Below are 18,725 nucleotides of genomic sequence, written 5' to 3'. Positions count from 1 at the left end.
TAAGCAACACAGAGCTCTGTACAGAGGGAGTGATTTGTCAATTTTTCATCCCTGCATAGCACTATTACAGTGCCATTATAAGTCGCTGATCGCTACCATTATTAGTATAAAAAAAAATAAAATTCCAGTGTATATATACCATAATTTGTAGGCTCTTTAACTTTCATACAAACCAATCAATATACACTTATTGGGTTTTTTAATCAAAAACATGTAGCAGAGTACATTTTGGCCAATAATTATGGAGAAATTAGATTTTTTCAAAAATATTAGTTTCTCAATTTTCATTCTTTTTTCGTTTAGATTGCAAAAACCAAAAAATCCAGTGGTGATCAAATACCGCCAAAAGAAAGCTCTATTTGTGTGAAAAAAGATGCATTTTGTTTGTTGTGCAGTGTTTCATGACCATACAATTACCAGTTAAAATTGCGCAGTGCCGAATAAAAAAAAATGGCCTGATCATGAAGCAGGTTAACCTGGAGCTGAAGTGGGAGAGAAAAGAGGGAATGAAAGGGACTGTATGTGCCATCTCCTCGCTCATGGGGGTTGATTTACTAAAACTGGAGAGTGGAAAATATGGTGCAGCTCTGCATAGGAACCAAACCACTTCCAGTTTGTTTTTTTTGTCAGAGCTTAATTGAACAAGCTGTAGTTAGAAGCTGATTGGCTGCCATGTATAGCTGCACCCAGTTTTGTATTCTCCAGTTTTAGTAAATCAACCCCTATGATGGCACAACAATACCAGAAGATCAGCTCTATGACATTGGGAAACATCCTTCTACTAATGTAGCGAAACGCTTCAATAAATGTCATGGAGTTGATTTTTCAGCTATGCAAGTACATGAAGCGGAGTGAGATGTGTTCTGGCTTCTTTACAGGAGAGCGGTATACTGGATATTTAACCTACAAACTAGGATACCAAAGGGTTTAAATTTTGAGTGGGACATGACCTATTTTTATGAGTGAACTGTGTACCTCTGTCCTGTATTGGGATTTGGTGAATATATCTTTGTGTTCCCCCAGGGGTATTTAAAGTGTAATTCCAGTCAAATTCTAACAAAGCCTAAGTCTACTCCTACCCCCAGCCTAAGAATATTCTATCGACCCTGTAAAAGAAAAGATGTCTATACTTACAGTAGGGAAAACTATTTGATCCCCTGCAGATTTTGTACATTTCCCCACTTACAAAGAATGTGTGCAAACCTGGTAACCAACTACAAGAAACCTCTGTGCTTGCCAAGGAGGGTTTCTCCACCAAGTACGAAGTCATGTTTTGCTTGGTGATCAAATACTTATTTTACTCACTGAACTGCAACTCAATTTATAACATTTGTATCGTATTTTTGGTTGATATTCTGTCTCTATCATTTAAAATACAGCTAGGATAAAAATGATAGACCCTTCATTTCTTTGTAAGTGGGTAAACTTACAAAATCTACAGGGAATCAAATAATTATTTTCACCACTACATCTATTCTGAAGCCACTCAGATCCAGTCAAATGATCAGGTCCCAGCACTGGCTTCAGTATACAATTCCCTTATGAGTGTTAATTTATTCTCTTGCTGTGAGGTCCTGATTAGTGTTTTATGTCATCGATTTTAATTGTATTGAGAAAAAAAACCCACTAATAATATTCAATTGCGGGACATAGCATTGTCCAAGATACTCAGTGTGCACTGGTGATTAGATTCTGCTAATCACCAGTGCACACTGAGTATCTTGGAGGCTGTATTGGATCTGAACGGAGCTAATATCATCTGGACTTTTGTCCTTTGCTGATATCTGGTGGTGGAATTGAAAATTGATCCTCAATTAAAATGCTTTTTCCCTACATTTTCCTTGCTACTTGAATTGCAATATTTAACAGATGATATCTGATGCCCATTATGTCCTCTACAACTGTTTTGGTTGTGTAGGCCAATTAAGATTTTTAAGGTCATTTTCTTCTAGCTCTGTGAGCATTCACATCCAGGACTGCCTTGGCGGTAGAAATTTCCTCAAAAAAATCTCCCCTGAAGAAGCCCGTGAGGGCAAAACATGTAGGGAGTATACTACATTTGCCTAACCAAGTTTGAATCTCAGTTGATATTCTTAGAATTTAAATTGTTTTTATATTTTTTTTCCTTTGTGTTTTACCAAAATATGAAATAAAAATTATCTAACTTTTAATGTGTGGTATTCATGTCTATGCACCCTGAAAGTCCCATCTTCTCTATTGATTATTTGCAATTTTAAGGGATGTGGTGCAATAATCATATCTGGTCACTTGCTCGCCACTTCACTGTTACTTTAGTTATTGCAGCTCCTTATAACTTTCTATTTACCAAACTGAAATCTCAAACAATGTTGTCAGCTTTTTCAAGCTGATCCCCAAAACCTCTCCTCCCTATGTAATGGAGAACGGTTTGTAGTTCAAACCAGGAGAGCATCCCAGCATTACAGCACTTCTCCTACAGAGATACAGTAGAGTGAGGGAACATTGTCAGCCTGGGAAAGGGAGAGTATTACTGGCAAGATCACCAGTTTAAATAAAAATAATAAATAAAATCCTTAGAAAAAGAAACCAACACATCCATAGACTGGCAAGCTGCAATATGTTAAAGGTTTGTTTTGGGATTTAGAAATGATTTACAAACCATCTTTATCACACTTACATGAGGCAATAAAGCTTGCTCTTGATGAAGCTAGCTAAAAAGGGAGGCCACTCTCCTGAATTCCCAAAAATGGATCCCAAGCCAGTACCTGGAGCAATGCACGGCAGGCCAAGTACCGATCTCAAGGGTCTGCACAGCACACACTTATGCACATTCATCCTTGGCTTTAATAACAGTGCAAAAAGAACTGAAATTTAGTCACTCATATCATCTAAATCAAAAATTGACATTCATTCACTACTTTACTGTACAAAGTCCCAATATCCAAACAAACCAGAACATTTTTTAACACATAAAAAAAAAACCACAAACTGGTCTTAATTATATTTACTTTTTTTTTTTTTAGCAACCATTATTTAAAATATACAATTAGCATTATCCTAAGAAAAACACATTTTTGCCAGAACAAATTTGGATAGTGAAAGTATATACATTCTACCATAAAATCTTCAATAATAATACAAGCACAGTTATGGGGGGGGGGGGGGGGTCATATGCAAATTGTTATTGCTGTAGCCGTTTCAAAGTCATGCTGACGTTACTGTTCTGGAAATGCACTCCAAGCAGGAGCTCCTCTCCTTGTCCCACATGGAGAGGGCTGTCCAGCACAAATGCAGCTTGTTTCCAATGTGATGTCACATGGGAGGTGTCCAAGCTAATGTCTTCATCAAGGTGGAGATGATACCAGAAGGGAATGGCTGTAACTTGTCCTGATTTACAGATTTTGACCTGTAGGGAGACAAACATATCTAATTTACATGGAATGTAAACTCATAAGCACCATTTTTTGTTAGCTATAAAATTTAAAGTATAATTAAACCCAAAAACAAAAATGCAATCTATTGTGGCTTACACTTACCAGATGTGGTGGCTGCATTCGTTTTCTTTTTCTAAGCGAAGAACATTTTCAGCAAGTAGAGAAAATGACTCTTGCTTTTATCAACAATGCAGTGTCCTTGTCAATCTGTGTGAGCTGCACTGAATACCTTTCTTCCTCGTTATACAACCCCTGGTAAAAAAGTATGAAATCACCACTCTTGGAAAATGTTCAATTGTGTAGAAAAAAAAACAAACAATCACAGACATGACTCAAAACCATTTTCAATTAACATTCCAACCATCTGACTTTAAGAAACATTTAAAAAAAAAAAGAAAAAACTGTAGTCAGTTGCAACTGTTTTTGCAGATCAAGCAGAGGAAAAAATACGGAATCACTAAATTTTGGAGGAAAATATTATGAAATCATGAAAAAAGGAGAAAAAAAAAAAACACTACAGTACACCACTAGTACTTTGTTGCACCACCTCTGGCTTTTATAACAGCTTGAAATCTCTGAGGCATGAATTTAACTATCGACAAACAGTATTCTTCATCAATACGGCTCCAACTTTCTCTTATTGCAGTTGCCAGATCAGCTTTGCAGGTTGCAGCCTTGTCATGGACCATTTTCTTTCATTTCCACCATAGATTTTCAATTGGATTGAGGTCTGGACTATTTGCAGGCCTGCCATTAATATTGTGAGGTTTACCGTATTTTTCGCTCCATAAGACGCACTTTTTTCCCCAGAAAATATGGGGGAAAATGTCTCTGCGTCTTATGGAGCGAATACTAACAGTCCTCCACCTGTCACCGCCGCCTTGTTAGTACCAGCGGCTGTCCCCTCCCACTGCAGCCTGTCACTGACGTTCTCCCTACCTTATCCCATCTCTCAGCGGGCTGTCCCCGCAGCTCTTCATAGTAGGCAGTCCCCCGCCGAACCCAGCTCTGCCGGTCCGCGCTGTCCTTGGAGCTCCTCCCTGCTCCTGGCATGTCTGTGTACTGCTCTCTGTGCTCTGCAGTCCGGTCCGCAGGTGTGGCCTGTCCTTACAGCTCCTCCCCTTTCCTGGCATGTGTCCATAGTGCGATCCCTGCTCTGCAGTCTGGTCCTGTCTGCTGGTGTGGCCTGTTCTCAGAGCTCAGTGCGCCCCCTGCCTTCTGTAAGTTAAAAATTACATGCTGGGAGTTGTAGTCCTTTTCCTTGATGTATGGTGTCAGATCATTTCATATTCTGGGTGGTGGGAACTTTATATGATGTAGTATGTCCGCAGTCTCTGGTCATCGCCTGTACTGTGCCCGCAGTCTCTGGTCATCGCCTGTACTGTGTCCGCAGTCTCTGGTCATCTCCTGTACTGTGTCCGCAGTCTCTGGTCATCCCTGTGCTGTCCGCAGTCTCTGGTCATCTCCTGTACTGTGCCCGCAGTCTCTGGTCATCGCCTGTACTGTGCCCGCAGTCTCTGGTCATCGCCTGTACTGTGCCCGCAGTCTCTGGTCATCGCCTGTACTGTGCCCGCAGTCTCTGGTCATCCCCTGTACTGTGTCCGCAGTCTCTGGTCATCCCCTGTACTGTGTCCGCAGTCTCTGGTCATCTCCTGTACTATGTCCGCAGTCTCTGGTCATCTCCTGTACTATGTCCGCAGTCTCTGGTCATTTCTTGTAGTACGTCCGCAGTCTCTGGCCATCCCCTGTACTGTCCGCAGTCTCTTGGTCATCCCCTGTACTGTGTCTGCAGTCTCTGGCCATTTCTTGTAGTACGTCCACAGTCTCTTGCTCATCCTCTATACTGTCCGCAGTCTCTGGTCATCTCCTGTACTGTGCCCGCAGTCTCTGGTCATCTCCTATAGTACGTCTGCAGTCTCTGGTCATCTCCTGTACTGTGCCCGCAGTCTCTGGTCATCTCCTGTACTGTGCCCGCAGTCTCTGGTCATCTCCTGTACTGTGCCCGCAGTCTCTGGTCATCTCCTGTACTGTGCCCGCAGTCTCTGGTCATCTCCTGTACTGTGCCCGCAGTCTCTGGTCATCTCCTGTACTGTGCCCGCAGTCTCTGGTCATCTCCTGTACTGTGTCCGCAGTCTCTGGTCATCTCCTGTACTGTGTCCGCAGTCTCTGGTCATCTCCTGTACTGTGTCCGCAGTCTCTGGTCATCTCCTGTACTGTGTCTGCAGTCTATTGGTTCAGAATATTTTTTTTTCTTGTTTTCCGCCTCTAAAACCTAGGTGCGTCTTATGGAGCGAAAAATACGGTATTTACTAAAGCTGTAGAGTGCAAAATCAGGCGCACTTCTGCATAGAAACCAATCGGCTTCTAACCTCAGGTTGCTCAATTAAGCTTTGAGCAATCAAACCTTGAAGCGGATTGGTTTCTATGTGGAAGTGAGCCTGATTTTGCACTCTCCCCTATATGTCCTTCTTGAAGGAAAGTTTTCATGGCTTTTGCCCAATGGAAAGATACATTATCATTCTGAAAAATGATGTCATCATCACCAAACATCCTTTCAATTGATGGAATCAGAACAGTGTCCAAAATCTCAATATAAATTTGTACATTTATTGAAGATTTAATGACTGTCATCTACCCTTTACCTGACATGCAACCCCATATCATCAGTGATTGTGGAAGTTTTCATGTTTTCTTCAGGCAGTTGTCTTTATACATTTCATTGGAATGACAGCAAACAAAAGTTCCAGCATCTTCACCCTGCCCAATGCAGATTCCTGATTCATCACTGAATATCTTTCATCCAGTCATCCACAGTCCATGATTGCTTTTTTTTAGCCCACTGTAACCTTGTTTTTTTCTGTTTAGGTGTTAATGATGGTTTTTGTGTGGCTTTTCTGTATGTAAATCCCATTTCCTTTAGGCAATGTCTTACAGTTCGTTCACAGACATTGACTCCAGTTTCTGCCCATTTGCTTTGTTGTGCATTTTCTGTTTTCAAGGCATATTGAGTTAAATTTTCTATCTTGACGCTTTGAGGTCTTCCTTGGTCATTTAATTTGTACTTGGTCCAAATTTTAGATACAGCTGACTGGGAACAACCAACATTCTGTGATGATTTACCTTCTTGAAGAAGTTTTATAATCCTCTCCTCTGTTTCAACTGACATCTCTCATGTTGGAGCCATGATTCATGTCAAGCAGCTTTGAGCAACAGCTCACCAAGGTGTACAAGCACTCTTAACTGCAGACTAATTAGCAGATGTAAGCTGATGCAGATGTTTGTTTTAGAACTGCAAAGTACATGGTGTTTCCATAAACAGTTTCCTCAGAATTGAGTGATTCCATATTTTTTTTCTCTGCTTGATCTGCAAAAACAGTTGCAAGTGACTACAGTTTTCTTTTTTTAAGTGATTCTTAAAGCCAGAAGGTTGGAATGTGCAATGAAAATAGTTTTGAGGGATGTCTGAGATTGTTTGGTTTTTTTTTTCTACGCAATTAAACAATTGAATGAACAGTTTCCAAGAGTGGTGATTCCATACTTTTTGCCAGGGGTTGTATTCTGTAAACTACTATGGCCATGCCCCCATGTAATGGAGATGAAGAGATATGGACATGTTTGTAGTCCATACCTGGGGTGCAGTCTATGACAACCATGGTTATCTCCATAGATACAGTGGAGGAAAATGATCTAGCCACCCAGGAACAGGATTGTGTGGTTTTTGTCTGATTACCGGGTGAAACAAAGCAAAAGAAGCTTGAAAAAGAAAAACTATTGCATCCCCAAGAACTAATAAGCTGCAAAACCATTTTTGGTTTTGGGTTCAGATACACCTCAAGTGCTCAGAAGTCCTAAGTATGCCTGAGGGCTGTCTAGGCTAAAGCCGGCAATATGTGGATTGAAATTCGGCTGAATTTCGAGACATGTATGGGCAAGGAGGTTGTATTTTATCTACCAAATGCTTTGCAGGCTCCAGTGTACAAAATTTATTTTTTACCTTCAAAATTATTTTTTACTAAAAAGATGAACTTAGCCTTCAAAAATTCACAACACAGGCAGAACTCAAACCTAGTAGAAATGAAAAGAATGTTAACTTTTAGAAGTTAGTTTCTGAAGCAAAGCAGGCTGCTAATATGCAAAATCCCTTAAACCAGAAAAATGTGTTACCTGGGAATGCCTTGCTTTCTGATCACTGGAAGCCATAAGAGAATGGTGCTCACCTCATCACAGGGAGCTCTTATATGTTGAGGAGCAATAGCTACACCTAATTCATGGTTTTCAGTTAATTTGGATACAGCCAGCACTTTAGTAAACATTCCTAAAAGTCATAAAGGAATGCCAGCAACATTTAGATAATACAACACCTTTAGTTCATTAATGAAGCTGAAGCTGTTTGAACATGGGTCCATAAGATCCAGCCTGAGCAGTTCTAATGGATCACTTAGAGAAACACAAGGCAGAGTGGATAAATTCAGGAACATCTGGACAGGTACCTGCAAGAGATAACATATCTAAACTCAGGCTGCAGTGGTATACTGAAATACAATTGTGCTAATCTGCACATACAGCACCAGATCTATCTTAACGATGAAGGCAAAGGGCAAAATAAATAGCAGAAATTCATATATTGGACTGGCCTTACCTGCCAAAGGACTTGTAATTCAGTTCAGGTAGTTAAAAGATAAGTTCACTTCGCCGATATTGGGGGTGTAACATGTTATGAAAAGACCAGCCTCTACAACACCCCCCCCCCCCCCCCATGCTTTGACAGCAGGTGAGGGATCCCCCCCCTCCCTCCGCAAAATTTTTTTTTAAAATACGGCTGTGCAGAGCTCCAGCCATGTCACTCATTTGCAGTCCACTGTGAATGAGAAACTACAAGTCTCAACAGCCTTAGTGACTGTCGGCTTGTAGTTCTCAAACTACCACAGCACTGTGTAGCACCGTGGTAGTTCATTGATTCTTCCTGTCAGTATATATGCTTGCCCGTACATCCTGTGCAGACAAGCAGATATACTGACAGGTCTACAGGAGACCTGCATGGCACCAGCATTCTGCTGATTACTGGTGCAATGATATGCAGGCTTCTGTAACAAAAAAATAATTAAACATTTTTACCTGCAAAAAAAAAAAAAAAGATAAATAAAAATGTGCATTTATTAATTTTAGCAAAAGGTGAACTTATCCTTTTAAGCAATGTAGCCTAGTCCAGGATCCAACTGCCTATAATTGGGCTGTGACGCAGCAGCACACTGAAGAGATTGTTCTTCTGTATGTTCAATGTGAAGCCTGACAGCACTAGGCAAAGCAATAGAACCCCAACACTGCCAATGAGTGTTGCTGCGTAGAGGATTGCAGGACAATAATCTCAACAGCAGATTCAAGTGTTTTCTGTAAAATACATTTTTAGGCCTCATTTACACTAACTATTCTGGGTCGTAAAACCGCGGCCCAACCACAGCCTCCTCAGCACTTGTCAAAAGCTCTCTAAAGAGCAATTCAAATGTGTATCACTCTTTAGCTAGCAACTCTATTCTAAACTAGCCCTAGGTCCCTAGATTGATTAAATGGTGTGTTAATATCTATAATAATAACTACTTGTCCAGGGACTACATCGGGGTCCCAATCTACTTGTCCTGCATGACAATCTACTTGTCCAGATAAAAAAAAAACGAATACATTTTAACCAAAACCGTATTTAAAAATCGGAGGTGATTTTAGGAATGACTGGGGCTTTTAAAAAAAAAAAAAAAAAAAAAAAAAAAAAAAAAAGGGGGCTTTTTGGCAACTTCAATGTGTAATAATTTTAACACTGCGCTGTTTATCTCCACCTCCCCTCCCTGCCAGTCTCCAGCCCTGCACCCAGGGACTGGCAGGGAGGAGAGAGACCTTGCAGTGTAACGAGCATTGATTGGGTGCTACTCAGGAAAGGGGAGTGTCGGGCTTATCCTTTATCCCTTTTTCCTGCCAGAGCCGTTTTTGTGTTTTTTTACGCAAGTTTAAAAAATCATTTTAGACCTGAAGATTACATAAAACCCCAAACAGATATATTTTCTGAAAGCAGAGACCCTAGAGAATAAAATAGTGGTAGTTTATGTTGCATGATATTACTGCAAAATTTCAGTAAATCAGTTAATTTTAGCGCACAAAAAAAAAAAAACAAGAAATAACCTTATTTTTTTTTGTAAACTATAAAAAGATGAGGTTGCGCAGAGTAAATAGATATCCAACATGTCAAACCTTAAATTTGCAAGCACTCGTGAAAAGGTGACTAACTTCAGTACCCTATATTTTCTATAGGAGACACTTTTAAAGCCCCTTTATAGGTTAGCAGTATAATGTACAAAGGAGGTCTCATACTAGAATTATTCCTCTCATTCTGGCGTGCACGGTGACATACAGCATGTATATCACAATCGACGTTCTCATGCAGAGATGCCCCAGTGTATGCTTTTTATGTTTGTACATGCGTATATGTGGGCGGCTCAATTTTTTTTTTTGGGGGGGGGGGGGATATTATGTGCTTGGGTGTAACTTTGATTTATTTACAAATTGAAAAAAAATTAAGTAAAACAAAAAAAAAAATTATCACATTTGATACATAACATAGGGGACTTTGTCCCCTATGTTATGATTTTTGGTAACAGGTTCTCTTTGTTGAGACATCCAGAGTCTAAAAGAACCTGGATGCCTCCCCTGAATGTAATGCAGTGTACATTATTCGATGGCCGGGAAATCTTTCAATGGGGACCCGGAAGTGACATGTCCGCTCCCTTTCCTCCCAGCCACTGGCTGTGAGCTGGTACCGGTCCTGCAGATGGGCAAGTAGAGCCCGGGAGACCTCACGTGGGGGGGGGGGGGTGGGGGGGGGAGAGGCTGGCACTGTGTGGAAGCAATCGGCAGCAGCGCTGTCGCCTGAATGTTTCCACTTGACAGGTGAGCCCTGCTGCTTGCCCGCAGCAGGGCTAAAGGTTAAAAAAAAAGCCACCTGCCCGGCACCTGGAACTACATGTCTTGGGCGTCAGGCAATGTAAAATTCAGCTTTAAATGTACCCATATATATGTCACAATGATGCAAGTTTTCTTATCTTAATCATACAGGTCAGGCCACAGGCAGAAAGCTCATAGCATTTAAAGGGTGGTACCTTCAGGTGATAGCACACTGGTGAGCTTTTGAGGGCACATCTGTCCTAGAACCTTACCTGCCTCTTTTAATCCTCGGTTTTTAGCTACTATCCTAAGGTGATGGACCCCTGGACACCTTTTCCCTTACTGAGAAATCACTTAGCTTACAGGACAAAGCCTACCCCCAATGCTTCTCATTTTCATTCTCCTAGCCAGTTCACTTTGTTTCCAGTATCCTTAAGTTACATATTGTCCATGAATAGAAGCTTAAAGAAATAAAAAAGTGTGTGTTCACTGGGATGGCTGGCAACACTAGTTCTCCAAGTCTGAATCCTCTGTGGGCGAAAAGCTACAAAGTACAGAATTATGAGACACCAGACTGCAGTACTGTAAACAAAAACAGCTAAAAGGCTCATTAGATTTTGTTGTAATAATAAAAAAAAAAAAAACAAACTCAGATTAAAAGGGTTAGTTCCAGCATCTCAAAAAACTGCACTTCTGGATGAGAACAGACAAAAGAGATTAGGTTGCGGTGGATAGGTGCAGTTTAGTCAAATAACTGAAATATCACTTTTATATGGACTGACAATTTACAGGTAAATTTAGTATAATTTCTTTGCGAAGAGACAAAACATGGACAGCCACTGCTAACCCCCTCTACCTCTCTCTCATTCAGGCGCATTGGCTTCAGTAGAGTCGCTAACCCAGGAAAAGTATGTAGATCAAAAGACCCAACCTCACTGACAGCAAATTTGTTCTGTGACCAAACTGTAAGACATTGCCTAAAAGGAAAGCAGTGTTAAATCCCTAAATATTCAGGCAACCAACCTTTAAAAATAAGGTCACCAATCCAAAGCCAAGAGCTTTCATGTTAAGGCATATTCAGTTCATAAATGTAAAGTGAAGTTTTAGGCATTTATAAAGAAGCTGTAATACCAAGAAGCAGCTTTGTCTGCAAGTGCGAAGATGTGCTTATTCTAATGAAACTGTTACAGTATGGTATGCATGCAGACTTATTTCACTAAAGCCAGCATTGCAATTAACCAGGAAAAATATGTAAAAACAGACAAAATGACCAACCTTAAAATGGTTAATGGACGGTGCTATACTGAAGCCGAGTGTAGGCTCTATACCTTGGACAGCACACTCCTGTAGTAAGGTGTGAGATTCTATCAAGATACCATATATAGCCACAGCTTGGGGGAATATCTTTCCTCCAGACTGAAGTAAGCACCTACAATAAAAAAAATAAAATAGAATAAATATAAAAAACGTGGAATAGAAACATATCTAGCAAATAAAGCAGTGCAGCTGCACTATTCCAGAGCCATATCCTCAGTGCTGGTCCCATGCTACACAATTTTTCCATCATGAGAGTTACTACTACTCATGTTATGCTAGAAGGGCCACAGATCACGGCAGAGCAGTTAGTAACCACAAGCTGACACAATGTAATCAGAAAAACAGCGCAAAAGCCCCCTAGAGAAACACCCTTGTGTGTAATAATGGTCAATAGAAATAGTTCATTATAATCATCATGAACTATTGATAATGATCATGATCTATTTCTATTGATCATTATTACACACAAAGGACTCTGGTGTTTCTAGGGTGTATTTGTGTGGGTTTTTCTGATTACAATGTGTTCGTTGATCCAGGCTCCCTGGATGATTCCAGCTGCAAACATTTTTACTGTGCCTCAAGTCAGTTGTCCAAGGAAAAGTGGCACTGGTCTGCTTTTATTTGTATATGGTGTAACTACAATCTATGATTGATCGTCCACATGCCGACTGGAATATAGTATGGCTCTCACTAAATTCATTGCCAAATGCAGTGTAGACTTATATCAAAGCATTAAAATTTAGTCAGCTCTTTTCTAAACTGAGGTTTGTCATCAGATCTGCACACAACTAGATAAAAACTGGAGATTAGATAGGCAGTTTTAGACAGGCCACAGACAATTACATTTTCTTTCCTGCAACCCAGAAAAATCACTCAATTTCCCCATCAACACAGTCTGTATGATGGGGGAATACCTCACGTGGAGCCATTGTGTTCTCCTGGCATGGGGGGGGGGGGGAACCACACCTACTGGCATAAAACAGTGATTATCTCTAGCAGCTATAGCCACTGGCAATAATCGCGTGAAAAATTTGACAGGCTGGTTGTACAACAATCAGTATGCCCATAGATGGTTCCAATCTTGGCCCATCCCTGCTGAACCAGCTGAGGTTCGAACCATCTATGGCAGGCTTAAATCCATAAAAATGCTCAATCATCAAGACATGTTCATGCTTCCTTGGAACTTCATGCAGATGTACTCAGCAAAGCTGGGAAAAAAAAAAAAATTTGCCAGTGTCCCCAAAGGACAAACTGGAGGTTGATCCTGCTCGCCACATGCAAAAAAAACTGTCAGTCTTGCCAAAATGAGAGATCACTAAATATTGTAGCCAAAACATCATTGATAAAAAGGGCTTCTGTCATGATTGAAAGGAATACTTCTATATGAACTACACATTTTATTGTAGAAAGGGAGCATTTGGGTCTTCTTGCTGTAGTTTAACTTTATAAAAAAAAGTCAAAAAAAAAAAAAAAAATCTAAACAAAATTGACCTGTAAAGTATCCAAAACCTCACAACGGATCTTTATCTTACACCATTTAACTAGGGAACTAAAAAAAACAAAAAAAACAAAAAACAAAAAGAAGTTCAGTTACCTTGCTATTGCTGCTTTTTCCATCACCTCTTGTCTGATCAGGCCACAGGGCTCAACCACATCTAAAATAATGATGCTCCATAACTTATCAGACCTTGGCCTCCGTAGGACATCATCATCTGTATCCAGTTGGTTCAACCAGAACTCTAGACTTTCTTTAGCCATGCCATTCCTTTCTGTCAGTTTCTGCAGAGCAACACAGTGCTGTTCCTCTTCCACTGAGCTGTACGATTTTACTTTTCCTAGTTGGGCAGCAATTAAGGGTAAAATGGAAAATCCTTCAGATACGTCAAGGACGTACAGTGCATCAGAGTAATGTTCTTCAGGGGATGATGCACCAATGCTAGCCCAATGGTCTCCTGGTGCCAGGGAAGATATAACTTTATTGATAGCCACCTTGAAGCTCTCATGATATGCAGTGTTGTTTAGCATGGCAATCTCAATAGGATCCAGGATGCACGGCATGTCCTGGTTGCTAGTATGAAGGCTGGCCAAGGCATTACACAGTTCAGTCTCATTTCCAGATAGCATGTTACAAGAAGACATGCTATGATCAAATTTGCCACATCTAGAAACAGAGACTAGATCTAATCTTAAATAGCAGTTAGGGCAGGAAACATCAACTATTACTATATCCCCAGGGTTCACAAAGCAGCCATCAGCTATGGGAAAAAAAAAAAAAAAAAAAAACACAGAACAAAAGGAATATTAAATACTGATTTTACAAATAATTTTAGCAAAATAAAAAAAAAAACTTTTTTTATTTCTGTCTGTATTGCTGTTAGGAGAGATTTCCCCTCACTTCCTGTCCTGGGGACTTTTTTTTTTACCAAGCAGGAAAGAACTGAAGAACTTTCCAACTGCAATAAAACCAGACAGAAGTTCTAATCCTTCCCCACTATCTAAAACTAAAAAAAAAAAAATCAATATAAAAAATTTGGCTGTTCTAGTTTTAAATTGTATTAGTGAAAAGTCTGACCACGTCCACATTTTTATTCCCATTTGTTTCCCCACGCTAGCATTATCTATTCTACTAATAATTGCAGAAAGTGGGATTTCCACTCCCTTCAGTGAAGATAAAATAACGAACAGAAATCCTGTCATCGACGTCCGGGATTTATATAGCACCAACAGTTTGTGCAACACTTTACAATATAAAAAGGGAGGCAGTACAGTTCCAATACAATAAAATACAAGAGGGTTAGGAGGGCCCTGCTCATAAGAGCTTGCAATCTAAGTTCTAATCATTCACCACTACATCCAAAACATTTTCTTGGAATATTAGTTTAGACTGGAAAACAATATTTGGTAGTTTCATGGCTAGTGCTATGGTCTTGTGGGATGAGAAATATTAATTCCCACCAGGAATGTTTATCAATGTCATGCTTTCCTCTATACCTCCTACAATTTAAAATATACTGGATTAATAAGTTTCCATCCAAAATCAGCTCTAGTGTGTCACTGTATGAGAATGGTAGGAACAGCAGACTGCAGTTTCCTTTAGGAGAAGGTATTGAATGGTTCAGTAGTCTCTAAGTCACTGTTGAATATATGGCTGCAAAACAAGCACAACCACACTTACCAGAGAGGTTCTGAATAGGGAAGACTGCTTGTTCCCAGCAAGTTTCTTCACTGGGTTCAGTTGACAGAGTGTGCTCTTCATCCAAATGAAGGAAAAACCAAGTTATAAAACAATCAAGCTGCCCTTGTTCATGGATTTGAACTGGGATTTGGCAGGTCTTTCCAGAAGCAATGCTTTCCAAATCCTGGCAGCAAATCACAAAAAATCACTTAGTACATGAAATAATTGTGCTCAGTGATATACACTGCAGCAACCAGTCTACTCTGCCCTTTCTCCTCTGACATCAAAGCATTTTCGTCCACACAACTGTTGCTCATTGTATATTTTCTCTTTTTCAGACCATTCTCTGTAAACCCTAGAGATGTTTGTGTGTGAAAATCCCAGTAGATCAGCAGTTTTTGAAATACTCAGAACAGCCTGTCTGGCACCAACAACCATGCTACGTTCAAAGTCACCTAAATTCCCTTTCTCCTCCATTCTGATGCTCCGTTTAAAATTCAGCAAGTCGTCTTCACATCTAGATGCCTAAATGCATGGAGTTGCTGCCATGTGATTGGCTGATTAGCAATTTTTGTTACCAAGCAATTGAACAGATGTACCTAATAAAGTGGTTGATGAGAGTGTATATAGATATATAAATTTTTTTTTTTTTGGGTACTATGCATTTACTTTTTACTTTTGTGTACACTGTTAGGGCTCATTCACACAGCCCCATATAGCATAAGAAATTTATGTTTTTGTTCTCATAGTGGGATGCATGTAGGCAGCCACATACAGCAGAGTTTGACAGGTACACAGGGTAGGGTGCACAACCTCCGCTGAAGACCCTGTGCATCCAGATCCAGGCATCTGTCCCTGCATGCTAACTGGCAGCCTTGAATATCTGAGTTGCTTGATCCAAAAAGAAAGAAGAAGCACTCATCAGGTCCAGTAACATGTGCCTAGAATTCAATACTTCAGACCAGAAGCCTTGATTACCCTCAGGAAAGTCAGCAGTGACTGTAAGATGGACAAGCACAGTGCAAACTACATCCAAGCAATGAACGGAACAAAATTGGATTTTTTTCTACATACTTACTGTAAAATCCATTTCTTGGAGTACATCACGGGACACAGAGCAGGCCATAATAATGACTACTTTGGTCGGCCCGCGTCCATTTACCTATAGGTGGCATATAACCCATCAAAAAACAGGAAGACCCCCCCCATATAACCCCTTCTACATAGGAAGTACTTCAGTTTTTGCAGTAAGCAATAAAAATTCAGAATGAGGGGAGGGACCTGTGTGTCCCATGATGTACTCCAAGAAATGGATTTTACAGGTAAGTATGTAGAAAAAAAAACAAATTTTCTTTATCGTACATCACAGGACACAGAGCAGGCCATAATATTGATTTTGTGGGATGTCCCAAAGCAATAACCTTAAGGGTGTGTGACATCACAATAACCACTGCCAACATCCCAAAAAGGAGCCATTTAGCTGTATGTAAAACACTGCGGCCAAAGACTGACTCCTCCGTGGCCCTGACAGCCACCTGGTAGAACCTTGTGAATGTATGAACCGAAGACCATGTAGCAGCCTTGAAAACCTGAGCAACTGATGCCTGGTGGTGGATAGCCCAAGATGCCCTCACACTCCTGGTAAAGTGTGCTTTCACCCAAAAAGAGCGGAACCTTGTTCTTCAAACCACAGGCTTGAATGATTAACTGTCGAATCCACTTAGAAATAATTGATTTTGATGCCGCCTGTCCTATCCTGCGAATAAACAAAGAATCAGCCATTCTAATCAGCGCCGTCATTCTCAAAAAGACCCTTATTGCCTGAACTACAACCAGGGCATGAAAAGATCTCTCTTTTGCCGACTGAGGCCCAAGAAAGAATGAAGGCAGAATAATGTGCTGATTGAGATGAAAACTAGAAACCACCTATGACAAAAAGGACAGATGAGGCCATAACACCACCTTATCCTGATGGAAAACCAAAAATGGTTCCCTACAAGATAGAGAGCTGCCAACTCTGATACCCTTCTTGCAGAGGTGATTGCCACCAAAAACAACCTTTCAAGTTAGCAGAACTAATGGAATCCCCCCGATAGGTTCAAATGGTGGTTTCTGTAAAATTGCCAAAGACCAAATTCAAGTGCCAAGGACACAGGGGCTGTTCAACAGGAGGAATAGTACGCATCACTCCCTGTAAAAAAGTACAAACCACAGAGCAAGAAACAATTGGCCTTTGGAAAAAAACAGCTAAAGGCTGAAATCTGACCCCAATAGTATCAACAACCAATTTATTTTCTACTCCTGATTGGAGAAAAGACAAAATTCTCCCAAATACTTCAAGGGGTGCCAATTTCGACCCTCACACCAAGAAATATATGCCTTTCAAGTTCTATAATAAAATGTTCGTAGATACCCGCTTCCTAGCATTCAACATCGTGTGGATAACCAAGTCTGACACTCCCCTATCTTTCAAAATTTGGGTGTCAACAGCCATGCCATCAAATTCAGCGACTGTAAAGCTGGGTGCAATATAGGTCCCTGAGACAGCAGGTCTTACCGGTCTGGCAGAGGCCATGGATTGCCCACTGCTAGCCTGACAATGTCCGTACTAACACCTCCTGGGCCAGGCTGGTGCTACTAATATCACCGGCGTCACCTTATCCTAAATCCTGCGTAATAGCTGCGGGGGAAAAGACATATATTCGGGAAAACTGATCCCATGGTATCATCAAAGCATCTACCCCTATCTCAAGAGGGTCCCACATCCTGGACACAAACCTGTCCACCTTGCTGTTGGACCTGGATGCCAACAGATCTATGTCCGGGTACCCCCAACGCTGGCAGATTGCCGAAAACACCTCAGGATGCAGAGCCTATTCCCCCGGAAACAACCGCTGACAACTGAGATAGTCCGCCTGCCAATTCTCTATCCCTGGAATGAATATTGCTAACAGAACTGGAACATGCCCTTCAGCCCAAGCCAGAATGCGATTTACCTCCTCCTGAGCCCTCCGGCTCTTGGTACCGGCCTTGGTGGTTGATGTATGCTAAAGCTGTAGCATTGTCAGACTGGACCCTGACTGGCCAACCTTGAAGCCTGGTTGTCCAATATCTCAGGGCAAACCGCACTGCCCGAAGCTCCAGGATATTGATGGGAAAAGATCTTTTCCTGCAGCAACAATGTCCCCTGGACTGTGGATCTCTTCTAGAACAGTCCCCCAACCCAAGAGGCTGGCATCAGTTGTTACCAGCTTCCAAATCACTAGTGGGAAAGATCTTCCCTTTTCCAAATTCCGAGCTTCCAACCACCCATTCAAGCTCTTCAGCACGTGTGGGGACAAAGAAATGCAGCAATCCAGTGCTGGAATCTTTTTGTTCCATGCTGACAGAATATTCCTCTGCAAAGGCTTTGAGTGGAACTGCACATAGAGCACTGCCTCGAATGAGGATACCATCTTTCCCATTAACCTCATGCAGAGACGAATGGAAGGATACTTCCTGCTCCTCAAACTCTGAACCTCATATCTCAGGTCGTGGCCCTTTCCTGGACTCCAGACTCTGTACTGACTCCAGGGTTGACTTCTGGAACTTGAGCACCCAGCCCAAGCATTCCAGGGTATGAATCATAAGAGCCATATTTCTCAGGCTTGGACCAGACTGACCCCTGAGCAGTAGATCGTCCAGATAGCCCAAAAATCGATATTCCTTGAGTTCTGAGCAGTCCCAGACTGGAGACAGAATCTTTGTAAACACTCAAGGAGCCGTGGCTAGCCCAAAAGGTAGTGCCACGAACTGAAAATGTCAAGTTTCTATCGCAAACCGCAGAAACCTTTGCTGAGCTGGAAATATTGGCACATGTAGGTATGTGTCCTTGATGTCTATGGATGCTAGAA

The 18,725-nt window shown here is 41.2% G+C and overlaps 1 protein-coding gene across 3 annotated transcripts in view; it reads right to left on the bottom strand.

Annotated features, from left to right (window-relative positions):
* Positions 1 to 2,968: 2,968 nt before the first annotated feature.
* PRMT9 (protein arginine methyltransferase 9) overlaps positions 2,969 to 18,725 on the bottom strand; it is a 41,836-nt gene continuing 26,079 nt past the window's right edge. For 2 of the 3 annotated variants that reach the window (XM_089670477.1, XM_089670479.1), the window contains 5 exons: positions 14,833 to 15,016; positions 13,252 to 13,912; positions 11,616 to 11,769; positions 7,775 to 7,903; positions 2,969 to 3,385 (listed from right to left, as the gene is read on the bottom strand). In XM_089670477.1, coding sequence (XP_089526603.1) covers positions 3,161 to 3,385; positions 7,775 to 7,903; positions 11,616 to 11,769; positions 13,252 to 13,912; positions 14,833 to 15,016 — 1,353 coding nt within the window. In that variant the 3' untranslated portion in view covers positions 2,969 to 3,160. The remainder of the gene's footprint in view (positions 3,386 to 7,774; positions 7,904 to 11,615; positions 11,770 to 13,251; positions 13,913 to 14,832; positions 15,017 to 18,725) is intronic. The other variant, XM_089670478.1, reaches the window with a different exon arrangement.

The sequence above is a fragment of the Staurois parvus genome, unplaced genomic scaffold, assembly GCF_062004578.1.
Source record: "Staurois parvus isolate SC_StPar_1 unplaced genomic scaffold, SC_StPar_1.0 ptg000090l, whole genome shotgun sequence".
Lineage (NCBI taxonomy): Eukaryota > Metazoa > Chordata > Amphibia > Anura > Ranidae > Staurois > Staurois parvus.
The sequence above is the reverse complement of the archived record's forward strand: the minus strand, read 5'-3'. Positions and strand labels throughout refer to the sequence as shown.